The 14,041-nt window shown below is 45.8% G+C and overlaps 1 protein-coding gene across 7 annotated transcripts in view; it reads right to left on the minus strand.

Annotated features, from left to right (window-relative positions):
- Positions 1-14,041, minus strand: part of SLC4A1 (solute carrier family 4 member 1 (Diego blood group)) — a 75,748-nt gene that overhangs the window by 36,504 nt on the left and 25,203 nt on the right. For all 7 annotated transcript variants that reach the window (XM_084804436.1, XM_084804432.1, XM_084804437.1 and 4 more), the window contains 4 exons: positions 12,621-12,756; positions 9,419-9,557; positions 3,555-3,636; positions 678-862 (listed from right to left, as the gene is read on the minus strand). In XM_084804436.1, the coding sequence (XP_084660562.1) occupies positions 678-862; positions 3,555-3,636; positions 9,419-9,557; positions 12,621-12,756 (542 nt within the window). The remainder of the gene's footprint in view (positions 1-677; positions 863-3,554; positions 3,637-9,418; positions 9,558-12,620; positions 12,757-14,041) is intronic.

Here is a 14,041-nt window from a genome sequence, read left to right on the forward strand (position 1 = left end):
AGCCAAAGTTGGGTGGGGCCAAAGCCACACACCTCCCCCATTCCCACACATACATACACACATACACACACGAAGCCATGCAGCAATAAGGCTCCTAAAAAGCCTCCCATTGGTTCCACCCTAATTACTGCCCAGGGGCTGCAATTTGGGGGTGGCAGCACACAGAGTGGGGGAGGCTAAACCTGTCCTCCCCAGCTGTGATTGCCCCCCCATTGCCCTCCTACATGTCAGATAGGCTTGAAAAAGCCACTCAGTGGAACCTGTGGGAGGCTTTTTTTCAAGTCTCGTGCTGTGAGGTGGGGCAAGCCAATTGGGGAGGCCCCATGGGCCAAATCCGGCCCACAGCTTCCCCATCCCAAATATGCATGCAAAGAATTATACAACGGCATTCTGCCACTTTCAGTCCAGGCCTGCTGAACCAGGTTTCTTTTAACTGTGACTCCTGTGTTTCTTTGTTTATTCCTTTCCCTCTTCAGGGAAACAGTCCTTCAGAGGCCAAACCGCAACTCATATGTACTCAGCTACCTCTCCACAGGCCCAGCTGTGGAATCCAGCCCAGCTCTCAGCCCAAATGGGCTCCTAGTTGTTGATCACACCATCCCTCCTTAAATACTTCCCAGGAAGGAGATTCCATGACTTCCCCAGGCAACTTGAAGTTATGGGGTATTCAAACTTACCCTTTCAGACATCATTGTCGAGAGAGTTATCCCAATCTCACGGTAGCTGGTGTGCGGGGGATCTGGACCCAGAACCACAAAAAGGAACCTGACAGGCACAGGGACCTCCAGGACAGAATCCAGCTCCACAGCATCCTTCAAGCGTACAAAGGCCAGAGTGGGGTGCTCCATGAAGGTGGCACAGCCTGAAGGGAGGATGGATGGGTATGGGGCATCATTTAGGGGCTTTGGCACAAAGAGAGAGCGAGAGAAATGCAGACCATGGGCAGGAAGGGAAGGGATCCAAGCAGAGGCAAGGGGGGTGGAAGAGAAGGGGGACAAGGGAAGAAAACGAGAGACAGCAAAGTGAGCAAAGTTTGCAACCAAGTTTTGACAAGCCAGATAGAGAAGCAAAGCAGAGTTCCTGCCAGCAACAAATATAGCTTCTTCCCTTGCCAGAATGCACAAGATAGCAAGAACCAACTGATATACCTTCCCCGAAACCTCGCTAGATTAGCATATATCATGTTGTCATGGAATTATCAAGGCTGGCCCTACCACTTGGCAGGATGAGACAGCAAATTTGGGGCAATATTAAACTGTGGCAGTTATTTAGTTTATTCTTTTATGTGTGGTATCAAGAGGGAGCATCTTTTTCGATTTTTCTGCCTCAAACACCACGATGTCTGGGACTGCCCTGGACAGACATTTTAAGACTACTTAAACCTTTTCTAATTTTAAATCTGGTTAGGGCAATTTTAAAAGGAAAGAAAAAAGGAAGTAAGAAGAAAGGTGTGTCAGGGATCAGAGAAATGCTTTTACTACTCTTTTGTAGTTAAAGAGGCTGCCACTGACACAGACTACTGAGGAGTGATATGATAAGTAGGCCTTTGGGATCCAATTCAGCATTTCTTCTTTTAGCTTCCAACATCTGGGAACCTCTAGAACAAGTCTCATTTGAGGCAAACTTTATTTTACATCCTAGTGAGAACAATGCCAGTGAGCATTTCTATAGCAGGCTAAAATCCTGCCACTTTACCGGGGCTTTCTGCTTCTGTTTTAAATGCAGGATCATGACAAGCTGCCTTTACACACGCTTCCCTTCCCCCCCTTTTTCCCCTTTATCCACCAGTTCTATATGTTTCATTTGTACAGCCACTAGATGGTGCTGTGGTCTAGCTCTTCTTATTGCAGGATCTCCTCTCTTCAGGTAGAAATGGAAAATGGTTCTTTTCATTACTAGATAATTTCCGCTTCAAATTAAGCTGCGGCAATGCTGGGCAAGTACAGGAGAAGCGTTGGAGGTTTACGACGTCATGTAAAGGACCCACACAGTTCCATAAGTGACCAATCTCAATCGTAGGATAAAAGCCCCGTGTGGAGAAGCCCAATGTCAGCCAGCCTTGAACTCAGACCCCACTGCTAGGGATTCTTCCCTACTGAGGCACATACATGGCTTACGGGAGACTGTTTTCTCTGCACTTTTCGAATTAACCTTGCCCCGAGGGCTTCCTACTGACTCTGGTTCCCTACAAAAGGTTATATGAAAGAATTGCTGGGTTTGGCCTGGAGGGGGTGTGCTTCCTGGGAGGAGTCGGGAAGGAGTTGCTTCTGGCCTGAGGAGAGAGAGGCCACGGCCTGAGAGAGCTCTGTGGAAAAGGCTGTGTTTAAATAAAACTTAAGCTTGTTTGGAAGGCAAAATCTGAGTTTGTGGGGTGCAGTCCACCATCTTTGAAACACACTGTTCCTCCAGAGCCCATGCCTAGAACAGATTCATGTAGGCCTCTATGCAGACACAGTACTGCATTGCCTACACCACATGAACCAGGCCTTCCCCACCCCTAGGTTATTACAGAGCATGGTGGTACACAAGATGTTAATGGCCTCTCCCTGCATATGTGGTGGTAGTGGCAATGGCTGAGAAGTACAGCATACACTCTGATACGGGCCATAGGCAGCTTTGTAAATGAGGGTCTCCAACTGGACAGAAAAACAGTGGACTTGCCTGCTACTAAGCCTTTAACAGGAGTTTGGTATTCAAAAATCAGCAAGTGAAAATTTTCATAGCAGGAAGATAAGCATGATCACCTGCTAATGTCTGCACATCAAAAAAACAAAGCAAAAGTGAAACCTTATTGTAAACAAGTGCATAGAAGTTATTAGCCCAGAAAAAAAATGTACTAGCCTGCCTGCCCATGTCTACATTTGTAGCATGCTGACAGCTGGGGGCGGGGAAGAATAATACCTTCTCCAATTTACAAATATAATCCCTGAGGGGTGATTTTTACTCACCACAGACAAGCAAATGACTGACCATTGACAAACATGAGCACATCCAACCTGAAGTCTCATCTAACATTAAATTATCCCAAGAAACCACTTCTTTAGAATCCCCTCATTGCCAGATGGGTTGAGGACACAAAGTCCTCCGGATCAGACAAAGGATCCATCCATCTCGGGTGGGCAAGTTGTAGCCCTCCAGATGTTTGGGCCTACAACTTGCATGGCTACTCTGGCTAGAGCTGATGGGAGGTGTACACCAAAACATCTAGAGAGCCACAAGTTGCCCATGCCTGATCTATGTGGTCCAGCATCCAGTTTCCAGCCGTGGCTGCTGAAATCCAGAAAGCCAACAAGCAAGACATGAAAGCAACAGCCCTCCACAGGTGTTTTGTGTCTCTGGTATGCTCAACATAGAGATCCCACTTCGCTACCATGGCTGGTGGGATTCATTCAGAGGTCTTCCCCAGCCCTGCTCCCTGGGTTCCTTCAACTGGAGATGCCAGAGACTGAAACTTGCCCATATAAAACAGGTACTCTTCCACCGAGCTATGGGTCCTCCCTGCCTCTCCCATCACAGGATCCCTTTTATCCCTTCACACATTACAAGATACTTACCAACCAGGCCCAGCGTGGCTTCCGCATCAGGTGAGACCTTATCTGAAAGCAGCTTCTTGAAACTGCTACTCCTTTGCTTTTCCTGTAAGAAGAAACATGAGGTTATTCCCCAAGGTTTTGTGTGGGGGCACAGCCCAAAATAACTTTACAGTTTGTGCTCTGCTTTTGCCCCTCACACTGGGGACTCTGAGCAAGGAGGCTTCATTTTTATTACTTGAATTAGAATGTTCAGTCGCCTTCTTGCTCTAAGCACTTTGATTCTAAATTCAAAGCAAATATTTGAAGATTTGCTATGCATGGCCTTTTTTAAAAGTTGCATTATTTTAAAGAATGAAGTATTGACAGTTAACAGAAATCCACTTTCAGATTATACATTTGTGATTGCCCATTGAACTTAGTGAGACTTACTTCTGAGTAAACATACTAGGATCAATCTGTAAATATTATTTAGGAGGAGAAAATACCAGTCTCTTATGGTGTCATAAACATTAAAATCTTTTTCTCTACAAATTGACAGTAGATTCTATATGCAGAGGCCTCAGAAACTGGAGGGGATAGGGTTGTGCAGTGCAGCCTCAGCCTGGGATTATATACGGACTCTGGATTGGCTGTGCCTGGTATAAGAGGCCTTCTGCCTTGGCTTCATCATCAGAGTGATGCATTCTGTTTGTTGTGCTCCAGCCTTTGAAGTTCTTCCAGCCCAGGCCAATAATCTCAGGAGTCCTGAGCTGGAGAGTGTAACCTCCAGGTCTAAACTCAGGTGTGGCTGTCCATTGCCCCAGCCTGGCCTCAACATGTAGTTATAATATTACAATTATTAATTTTCTCATGCTAAATTGACTCTATGAGGAAACCCAGATTTAAAACTTGGCAAAAGAATATTTTTGTGGTGGACGTGGACGGATAAGTTGATTTTTACCTTGGATCAGCTAGTGGGTGCTGGTTATGAGTTTTTTTCATTCTCAGCTTTGCATGCCAATTACGATGTGCCTGCTATGGCTGAATAGCAATACTTGCAATTGCAAGATTGGTTAGAATCTGGGTTTGGCCCAGCCACTTTTATAACTTCAGAGTTTCCTTCACTGCTGGAAATGCTTATAAATACTTACTATTGGGGAATAAATATGTAGGATGTAAAGCAGAAATGGAATAGGGAACTGGATTGTCCCATTTTGCCTAATCAATGGATCACTGCTTTAGCATCTCTATCTGAAGCATCTATGCATCTCAGAGGGGGATGCTGAACCACCACCCAGCTCCCAAGAACGCCGGTGCCTGATGGTACAGGCTCAGAGCATGGCTAGGCAAAGGAGTGCGCACGTGCAGAAAAGGCCTCCTCAGGAGCAAGGCTCTCACAACTAGGATTTTTACCAGGGGGCCTGTAATGAAGTACAGCTGAGCCCTGGGTGGGGCCCAGGAAGCTTTGGCAATATAAACCTTCAGTGTCAGTCTAGCCACTGCTGGAAACGATACCTTCTACCAGCTTCAGTATCATGTAACTTTGTTCTCTGATGGAAGTGTTGTGCTACTGACCTTAGACCCCTGCTTGACTCTGCTTTTTGGACCATGTATTGTATTTGACTGCTTATCTGTGTTTAGATCTCAGACCTCCCTCCCGGGACTCTCCCCCTTGTCTGGTAGAAGTGTGCCTTCGATCATTGCCTATTTATTGACTTGCTTTTGGATCACTCATTACTTGATCTAATGCTGAGCCTGATTCAGCCAGAGCAGGACACAACAGTTCTCAAACTGTGGAGTGGGTTCTGCTCGGTATGCTTGGGGCCGTGGTGTGGGAGAAAAATGCAAAGTTCTGGAGAGGTGAGGGTGCCTTCCTTCCCCTTCGGCTAAGGCCTGGGTAGATTGAACAACCCCAGCTAGTCCCGCTTTAGTCTTGTCGAGGGTAATTGCACCCTCATAGGCCTAGTATTTCAATGGAGTTCAGGTGGCCAGGATCTAGTGCTTCGTTTTTATGATGCTTCTTTGTGCATGGTTTTTAGGAGGGGGAGGGAAGATTCTTTTAGATTCCATTCATGTATTCTGGCTTGTCATGTATGGATATGCCCCCCTGCCCATTCTGCAGTTCCCTGGTAGGCCAAAAAAACTGACTAAAGGGCTGTGTTTGGCAAAGTGGGTCACTTTCCTCTGTGCTGTTTGCTCAGAGCCTGCCCTGCCATTAGGAAGGGGGGGAGCAGAGGCTAGAAGGGTGGGGGGAGTGGTGGGGAGGTGTTGGGAGACAGATCTGTAAGTTCCACAGAGCCTTCCCTATGCTCCTTAAGCTAGCCTGCTGCCCTGAGGTGCAGCAGTGGGGGGTCGCTGTCCTGTCATTGTCTCAGTAAGATCCAGCTGCCAGTCTGGTCTGCTTCTGTATGTGGAACGTGGGGCGGTGGAGAGGTGATGTGTCCTCGGCCTCAGGAAGTCTTGGGCCAGCCCTGTGCTTGCTTATCTAAATGTTATGGGAGCAGGGCCCACGTCTTCCCCTTCCCAGGTTGCCACTGTCCTCGGCTGAATGTATGGCCACCTGCACTCAGAAACAGAACCACCTCTGGGATGCTGTCAAGCAGAGAGAATGTCAGGCATCAGTACAAAGGAAGGGAGCTTCAGGCTGACTGCTACCCAGTCATTGTTTTTCTGCTAGCGGTGTATGGAATTACAACTGGTTTTCCATTCTTTGGGGTTGCATGCAATGCTTTTTCCTCTTTAAAATGGATTGCTTTATTAGATTTCTATAGCAGCCAATAGCTGGAGCTCTCTGGGTGTTACATGCAAATAGCCCCAATAACTTTATTTAGTGTAACGGCAACATTCAGCAGCAAATCATGGATTAATTAACCCACAATTTGCAGGGCTGAGTGTGAAGTGCTTCTGGTTTGCAGCAGCAACCTATGCCCATTCATAGGTTGTTAGTGTGACATCTAAACCCGAACACTTTGGGTTATTCTTAGGTTAAACAACCCAAAGTTAACCTATGAATAACCCAAAGTGTCCAGGCTTGGACATCACGCTAACAACCTATGAATGAGGCTGTTGCTGCAAACTGGAAGCGTCTCGCATACATTCCCACAAATCATGGGTTGATTAAGTAACTCATGGCTTGCTGCCGAATGCCCCTATTATTGGTGTGGGCAGCCTGCTACATTCCACTGTTGGGTGAGACATAGCTGTGCGGGCAGGGGAGGGACAATTCTGAGGTGACAAAGATGATCAGGGAACAAGAAGCTAAGTCCTACGAGGAAATATTGAAGGAACAGGGCATGTTTAGTCTCGAGAATAGAAGACTGAAGAGGGATATGATAGCACTTTTCAAGTATCTAAAGGGTTGTCACACAGAAGAGGGCCGCAACCTGTTCTCTGTCATCCAAGACTGTAGGACATGAAACAACAGGCTTAAGTTACAGGAAGGCAGATTTTGCCTGAACATCAGGAGAAACTTCCTAACAGTCAGACAATGGTGCCAACTGCCCAGGGAGGCGGTGGGTTATCTGTCACTAGAAATATTGAAGCAGTGACTAGACAGCCATCTGTCAGGGATGCTTTAAACTGGATTCCTGCACTGAGCAGAGGGTTGTAACTGATGGCCTAAATGGCCCCTTCCAACTCTGTGACTCTATGCACATACACGTTTTCAATCAAGTTTTACAAATATTTTCAATTTCTTTAATTTGCACTAAATCACCTTTTTTATTTAGGAGCTACTGTGCAATTACTTTAATCACTTTTTTTCAAAAAGACAGGCTAAAAGTACTATAGCACTAATTACAAGCTTGGCAAAAAATAAAAACATGGTGCAAAAATGGTGCTGACTGGAAAGGCTTTGGAAAAGGTGGGGAGTGTTAGATCAATGTTTAAATTTGTTCTAAAACACCTTATCATTTAAGTGCTGTTTTGTGAATATTTCATAATTTTAAATATAGGATAAAAGATGTTTCTGTATTTGTGCTAAAAACACCTTTTCTCCTACATTTATTTAAAATTATGAAATATTCACACAATAGCACTTAAATGAAAAGGTGTTTTAGCACAAATTCAAAGTTGTTTTTTATATCCACTGATAAAATGGTGTCTATGGGAAAGGTAATAGTGAAGGTGTGTCGAAGCACATGTGTGGTGATAGGCTCACCAACCCAGTACATCACTGGTGCCTCTTCAGAAAGGCAGAACTGTAGTGCTAAGGCAAATGGCATGTGTGGAGCGTATGGGCGGCATCGAATCCTGTTACAGCACCAGCGCTAATGACGTTGCACCAGAGCCGGCCCTACCATTAGGCAGAGTGAAGCGCTTGCTGCAGGCAGTCGATGCTGAGGTGCGCAAAGCAGGCAGAGCTGTGTGCGCGCACCACGTGACCTGCCCTTTGCCCCCAAAGCTCGGCTGCTCTCAGGTGCATTCCAGAATGGCGTCCCTTCACTAGTGTTGAAGTAAGATTCAACCGCCAATCTGGTCGGCTTTTATACAGGAAATGGGGGGCGGGGAATGCACCATCATCCTGTTCTTTGCCTCAGGCAGCAAAATGTCTTGGACCAGCCCTGCATTGTGCTAGTGCTAACCAAAACTGGGAAAAAGGGGAAAGTGGCAATTTACTACCGAATTTCAGGAGTGCAGTTTGCCACCAAAATTTGGTAGCAGATCTCCACTTTTTAACTTTTTCCTAGCAAGCACCAATGACATTGCACTAGCACTTTGACAGCACTGGATACTGGCATATGCTACTGTTCTGAGGTGTTTTAAGAAGGGCATTTTTTTTTGCAATTGGAAAAGGGATGGAAGATCCATGGGGAAAACAGAGGAGAACAACGATGCCCCATAAAAAGAGTGTTTCCCAATCAGGCTTTTATAGCTCTGTCACCCTGTGTCATTCAAAGAATTTTATGGGGGTTCCAGACAACATCTTCCACTCATAACCCTCCCATGTTTTCACATGGCTTTTTCCATCTTTTTTTCTTACCACAAAAGATCTGTTAAGAAAAAAGAATGGAATTGCTGCACAGTGCCTTTTGATTGTTAGTGCCAGGAGCCCTTCATCTGAAAGCACCCAACGTGAGTGAACAAAGTGTGGCTATTCCGGGGAACACACCTACTGGTGTCTTGAACAGCAATAGGCCCCAGCAAGTCATGTGGTAAACAGATTAAGCCTAACCCAGGTCAGGCCTGCTTTCTAGTCTGAGCAGGACAGGGACACTGTTACCATAGCTGAACATATACCTGCCTTGCACTCACTCTGCCTCTGCTTTGCCTCACTATAACCAGACTTACCTTACTCCCAGGACCTTACCACCCTATCCTGGGAGGAGTTGGGTATGGCAGGCATTTTACCATGATGACTTCAGTGGATGCAATCCTCTTAGGGAAAGGAACAGTTTGTATTCCGCTTTCTAAAATGTGTGAATAGTATGCACTTCTTTGCTGTGTATTTCCTGGTGGAGTTTGTATATGTTTTAATGAATGCTACCTCTATAGGTCTGGGCTGTGAGTGGCCATACCCAAATCTAGACCCGGAGTGTATGTTTTCCAACTAAGGGTCTCTGAAGTCAGCTCCTGCAGTTGGGGGCTTGAGCATAGCTGGTGTCAGAGCAAAGTCTGGAGCTGGAGTCTGAAATGAAGTAGGCAGAATATACTACTCCTAGCCTGATTCCTGATATTTATACCAAGCCTGGCCAATCTGGAGGGTTCATACTGCCTGCCAATCAGAATGGCTGCTTTAGCACACTCTCATTATCTTTTGTGCTTGACGAGTGCTCTGAGGCCTGAACACAAATCGGTTCCAGACTTAGGCCAGAAGGTTCCTGGTTTAAGTCTCAGAGTTCCTGGTGCTGTGTTCACAAGATGGGCACTCTCCATTGCCTAAATCCAATGTCCCAAAGTTGCCTCACCTGCTCTGAGCCAGGAAAAAAGGTCTTCATCTCAATTTGGTGATGTTCCTTCAAAAGTGGCTGTGCTGAGTCTTTGGCATCAGTCTGTTGGAGCCGTGCAGGAGAAACAGTGCTTAATGAAGCGGACTCATCAGGGTGACTGGACAAAGGAGGAAAAAAATATGGGGTGAAAGAAACAAAGAATGAGAGCGGTAGGGAGGAAAGAACAATTTAATGTCTAGGACTTCAGAAAGAATGCATCCAGTAAATAATTTAAATTAATAAATACTTTATTACTGGTTTCATTCACAGACAACTGATACATGTGAAACTATCAGAGGAATTTAGAGCCAATGTCAACTATGCAAGACATCCAGAGGACCTGGATTTATTCCAAAGATTTGCCCTTCTAGCTAAGGGTGACATCCCCATCTTTAAAATTCCAACAGAAATAAGATGTTTTTCAATTTGGTTTCTTTGTTTAAAACACTTAAATTCATGGAAACATTTACATTTCTGAATCTTTGCATTTTCTTGTAGGTTAAATATTGAATGATTTCATATAATATTAAATATTTAATTGTTCTTTTCCTCCCATTAGGAATATTTCCCCTTCATGGCTCACTGCCTTGTTGTGGCGAAGGGGCTTGCGTAACTCAGTGAAGCCATAAGCTATGCCGTGCAGGGCCACCCAAGACGGACAGGTCATGGCAGAGAGTTCTGACAAAATGTGGTCCACTGGAGAAGGACATGGCAACCCACTCCAGTATTCTTGCCAAGAAAACCGCATGGAACATCTCACAAGGCTAGATATGACGCCGGAAGATGAGCCCCTCAAGTCGGAAGGTGTCCAATATACTACTGGGGAAGAGCAGAGGGTATTTCCAAGTAGCGCCAGAAAGAGTGAAGCGGCTGGGCCAAAGCCGAAAGGACACTCAGCTGTGGATGTGTCTGGTGGTGAAAAGAAAGTCCGATGCTGTAAAGAACTTGAGCACGCTCCGGGAGAGAGCGCAGGACAGGAAGGCCTGGCGTGCTATGGTCCATGGGGTCACCAAGAGTCGGACACGACTGAACAAGGAATATTTAAAGTTTTTTTAGAAGACTTCTTACTGTGACTGTATTTTTAGCAAAAAGCATGAATTTCTGAAGGGAATGGGCGTTCTGCACTCCACTGCCTTATGGCACAGGATGATTTCAGACGAGGCTTTTAACACACCATCACTCTGCCTCATTCATGGAAATTTACATTTGCAGTGACATCTTCCATTTGCAACCCTCCCATGTTTTCCCACCACTTCTTCCACCCTTTTTCTTAAGCACAAAAAATTTGGTATGGAGGTAAAAAATCAAATAGCTACACAATGCCTTTTGATTGGTAGAGTTAGGAGCCGTCCATATGGAACTACCCATATGGTGCTTCCGAATGAAGGGGTCCTGGTCCTAACATTCAGAAGGCGCTGTGCAGCAATTCCATCTCTTTTTTTTTTCCTTAACAGATTTTCTGCAGAAAGGAAAAAGATGGAAGAAGTGGTTGGAGAACACAGGACTGTTACAACTGGAAGACAATGACATCTGAACATACATGTACACAAACACACCCGAATAAAAGTTTGTGAATGAGGCAATGGTGCTACAAAAGCCCTGTCTGGAAGCACCCGAATTCCATCTACATCTCATGCCAAGGGTGGGTCAATCCCAAGGCCCTCCATAAATTCCATGGTTGTAGGCTCAGGAAACACTTCCCTTCCTCCTGCTGTATAGCCACCCTGACAGTAGAACATAGCAGCTGATTAAGAGAGCTGTTAAGTAAAGTTAAAGACATTGCTGAAGCAAAGTGCATAATTGTTTGGACCGGTGATTTTTCAACTGCTGCTAGAGATGTAAAATGTCTGGAATTTTTTAACCCATGGCAAAGGGCAGGGGGAGACAGGAAATAAGACTATTTGTACGGCTAGATCGTCCAGCTAGATGTAGTCCACTTCCTTCGTTTGGTCTTGGTTAGAGTTTGCTTCTCATCCAACCTTTCAGATTTCACCCCAGCCCTGGTATGGTTTCTACAACAGGTCTTTTGCTGTTTCTGCCACACCATTTGGTCCTCCGACACAGCAGGGCAATAAGCCGCTTGTTTCCCGGTTTGTAGTATGGTGTCTGTGTCATTGTGGTTTGAAGGGAGAGGTGAAAAGGTCACCCACAAGGTAGGGACCAGGCCAAAAGGGCAGGAGATGCAGGACACTTGCTTCTAGAATCTTCAGACTAGATTAAAGGCCACCAGGATTTAAGTATCTATTTGATTTGTATCCCTTCCTGCTTTTCATGCAAGAAGCTCAAGGCTGTGTACATGGTACTCACTTGCTGCCATTTTATCCCCACAACAATCCTATGAGGTAGGTTAGGCTGAGGAATAGTGATTGACCCAAGGATACCCAGTGAGCTTTATGGCTGATTAGGGTTTGAACCTGGAGTAGCTATTCGGAGTAGTTCTGAAATTCAGTGCAACATCAGACCCCTTCTCCTCCCCTTTTCAGGGACTACTAAGGCCAGCCAAACTTTGTGGACCCTTATATATAAGTCCTTCCAGGTAAACTATATCCCAATGCTGGACTTCCTCTTGTGACCAGGAAGGCAAGTCTTCCTGGCCACATTCTGCCTGGCCTGGTTTTCCTAGCCTTGGTTCGTGTCCTTTCACCCTTTGCTGCTTCTTACCTTTCTGCTAAGTACCGTTTTCATAGAATCATAGAATAATAGTAGGGTTGGAAGGGGCCTACAAGACCATCGAGTCCAACCGCCTGCTCAGTGCAGGAATCCAAGTCAGAGCATCCCTGACAGATGGCTGCCCAGCCTCATCTTGAATGCCTCCAGTGTGGGAGAGCCCACCACCTCCCTAGGGAATTGGGTCCATTGTCGTATTGCCCTAACAGTCAGGACGTTTTTCCTGAGGTTCAGCTGGAATCTGGCTTCCTGTCACTTGAGCCCATTCTTCTGTGTCCTGCATTCTGGGGTGATGGAGAAGAGATCCTGGCCTTCCTCTCTGTGACAACCTTTCAAGTACTTGAAGAGCGCTATCATATCTCCCCTCAGTCTTCTGTATGTGACCCGCCTGCCCCAGCTTTCACTAGTCTGACTTATGGAGTTTACCAAACCAGGAAGGACTGAAGATGGGTTCTGCTGCTCCCTCTCAGCTGCCAGCCCTCCAGCCTGTCCAGCCAGCCCCTGACACTAGTACCTGTGCTGAAGCAGGAGTGATCTTAAGAGCAGTTCTCGGTCCCCCAGCTTGAGCTGTCTGTTGTAGATCATTTGGTCAAGCACCTGATTGGCAATCCCAGCTAGGCTCTTCTCTTGCAGGTCTAGTAGGAAAGTCCCTAGAGTGAAGAATGTTGTTGTTATTTTATTTATTGCATTTCTGTACCACCCATTACTTGAAGCTCTCTGGGCGCTTCACAAAACAATAATAAATGACAATAACATGGGAGCACATAACATAAAAATAAGTTTAAAACAGTATAAAACCAACACCAAGGTAAATGCTGGCAGCAGCACAATGATCTTAAGAAGTACTAACAGTTTTTTAAACTGAAGGTCTAAAAAGGATTTAAAAGCCTGGGACGGTAAAAAGGTCTTCACGTGGCACCGAGAAGACCACAACATAGGTACCAGGTGAGCCTCCCTGGGGAGGGCATTCCACAGCCACGGTGCCACCACTGAGAGACCCTCATCTTAGTAGCCCCCCGCCACACTTCACTCAGTGGGGGCATCTGGAAAAGGGCCTCTGAGGATGATCTTGGGGCCCAGGCAGATATATATGGAAGAAAACAATCCTTCAGATAACCTGTCCCCTGGCTATTTAGGGGTTTGTAGGTTAATGCCAACACTTTGAACTGGGCTTGGAAATGGATTGGCAGCCATTGCAAATCAGAAAGGATTGGTGTAATATGATGCCGTATGTTGGACCAGCTGGAGTTTCTGGACTGTTTTCAAAGGCCCCCCCACACACATATAACGTAGTACAGTAACATAAACTGAGGTTACTAGAGAGTGAATAACTCAGCCTAGGCTAAATCTGTCCAGATAGGGTTGTAGTTGGTATATCAGCCTAAGCTGATAAGGTATTCTGTGCCAGGAAAGCCACCTGTGACTCGAGTGACAGTGTGGATCCAAAAGCACCCCCAAACTACGAACCTGAACTTTAAGGAGGAGCATATCCCCCTCCAGAATAGGTTGGATGTCGCTCATCTGGGCAGAAGAACCACTCATTAACAGTGCAGAAAGAGGGAACACTCTAGCTAACATCTGACAATGCAAGAGATGCTAACATTTAAAAGGTGCACAAGAGGAGAATTAAAGATCTATCCAGATGATTTTTCAGTCCCCCTCCCCACAATAAATGCACACTTGTTACTCTTATTGCAGAGAGTCCAGAATTTTTCATCAAGGTGTGGGATGGACTGAAGCATATGTCTTTTTTCCAAGCAAGCCTGACTACCCCATCACCCCTCTTCATTATTAACATGACATTGTCTTGAGAGAGATAATTCTTGTTTTGTGGGGGGGGGGGGCTGACCTGGACAGGAACCTCAAAATAGCCTAAGAACATCTGTTCTAGGGGCCAAACAACAAAAAAGAGGAACAAAAATAGGAACATATGAT

The sequence above is a fragment of the Heloderma suspectum genome, chromosome 6, assembly GCF_057233095.1.
Source record: "Heloderma suspectum isolate Gila_16-S chromosome 6, 16-S_ref, whole genome shotgun sequence".
NCBI lineage: Eukaryota > Metazoa > Chordata > Lepidosauria > Squamata > Helodermatidae > Heloderma > Heloderma suspectum.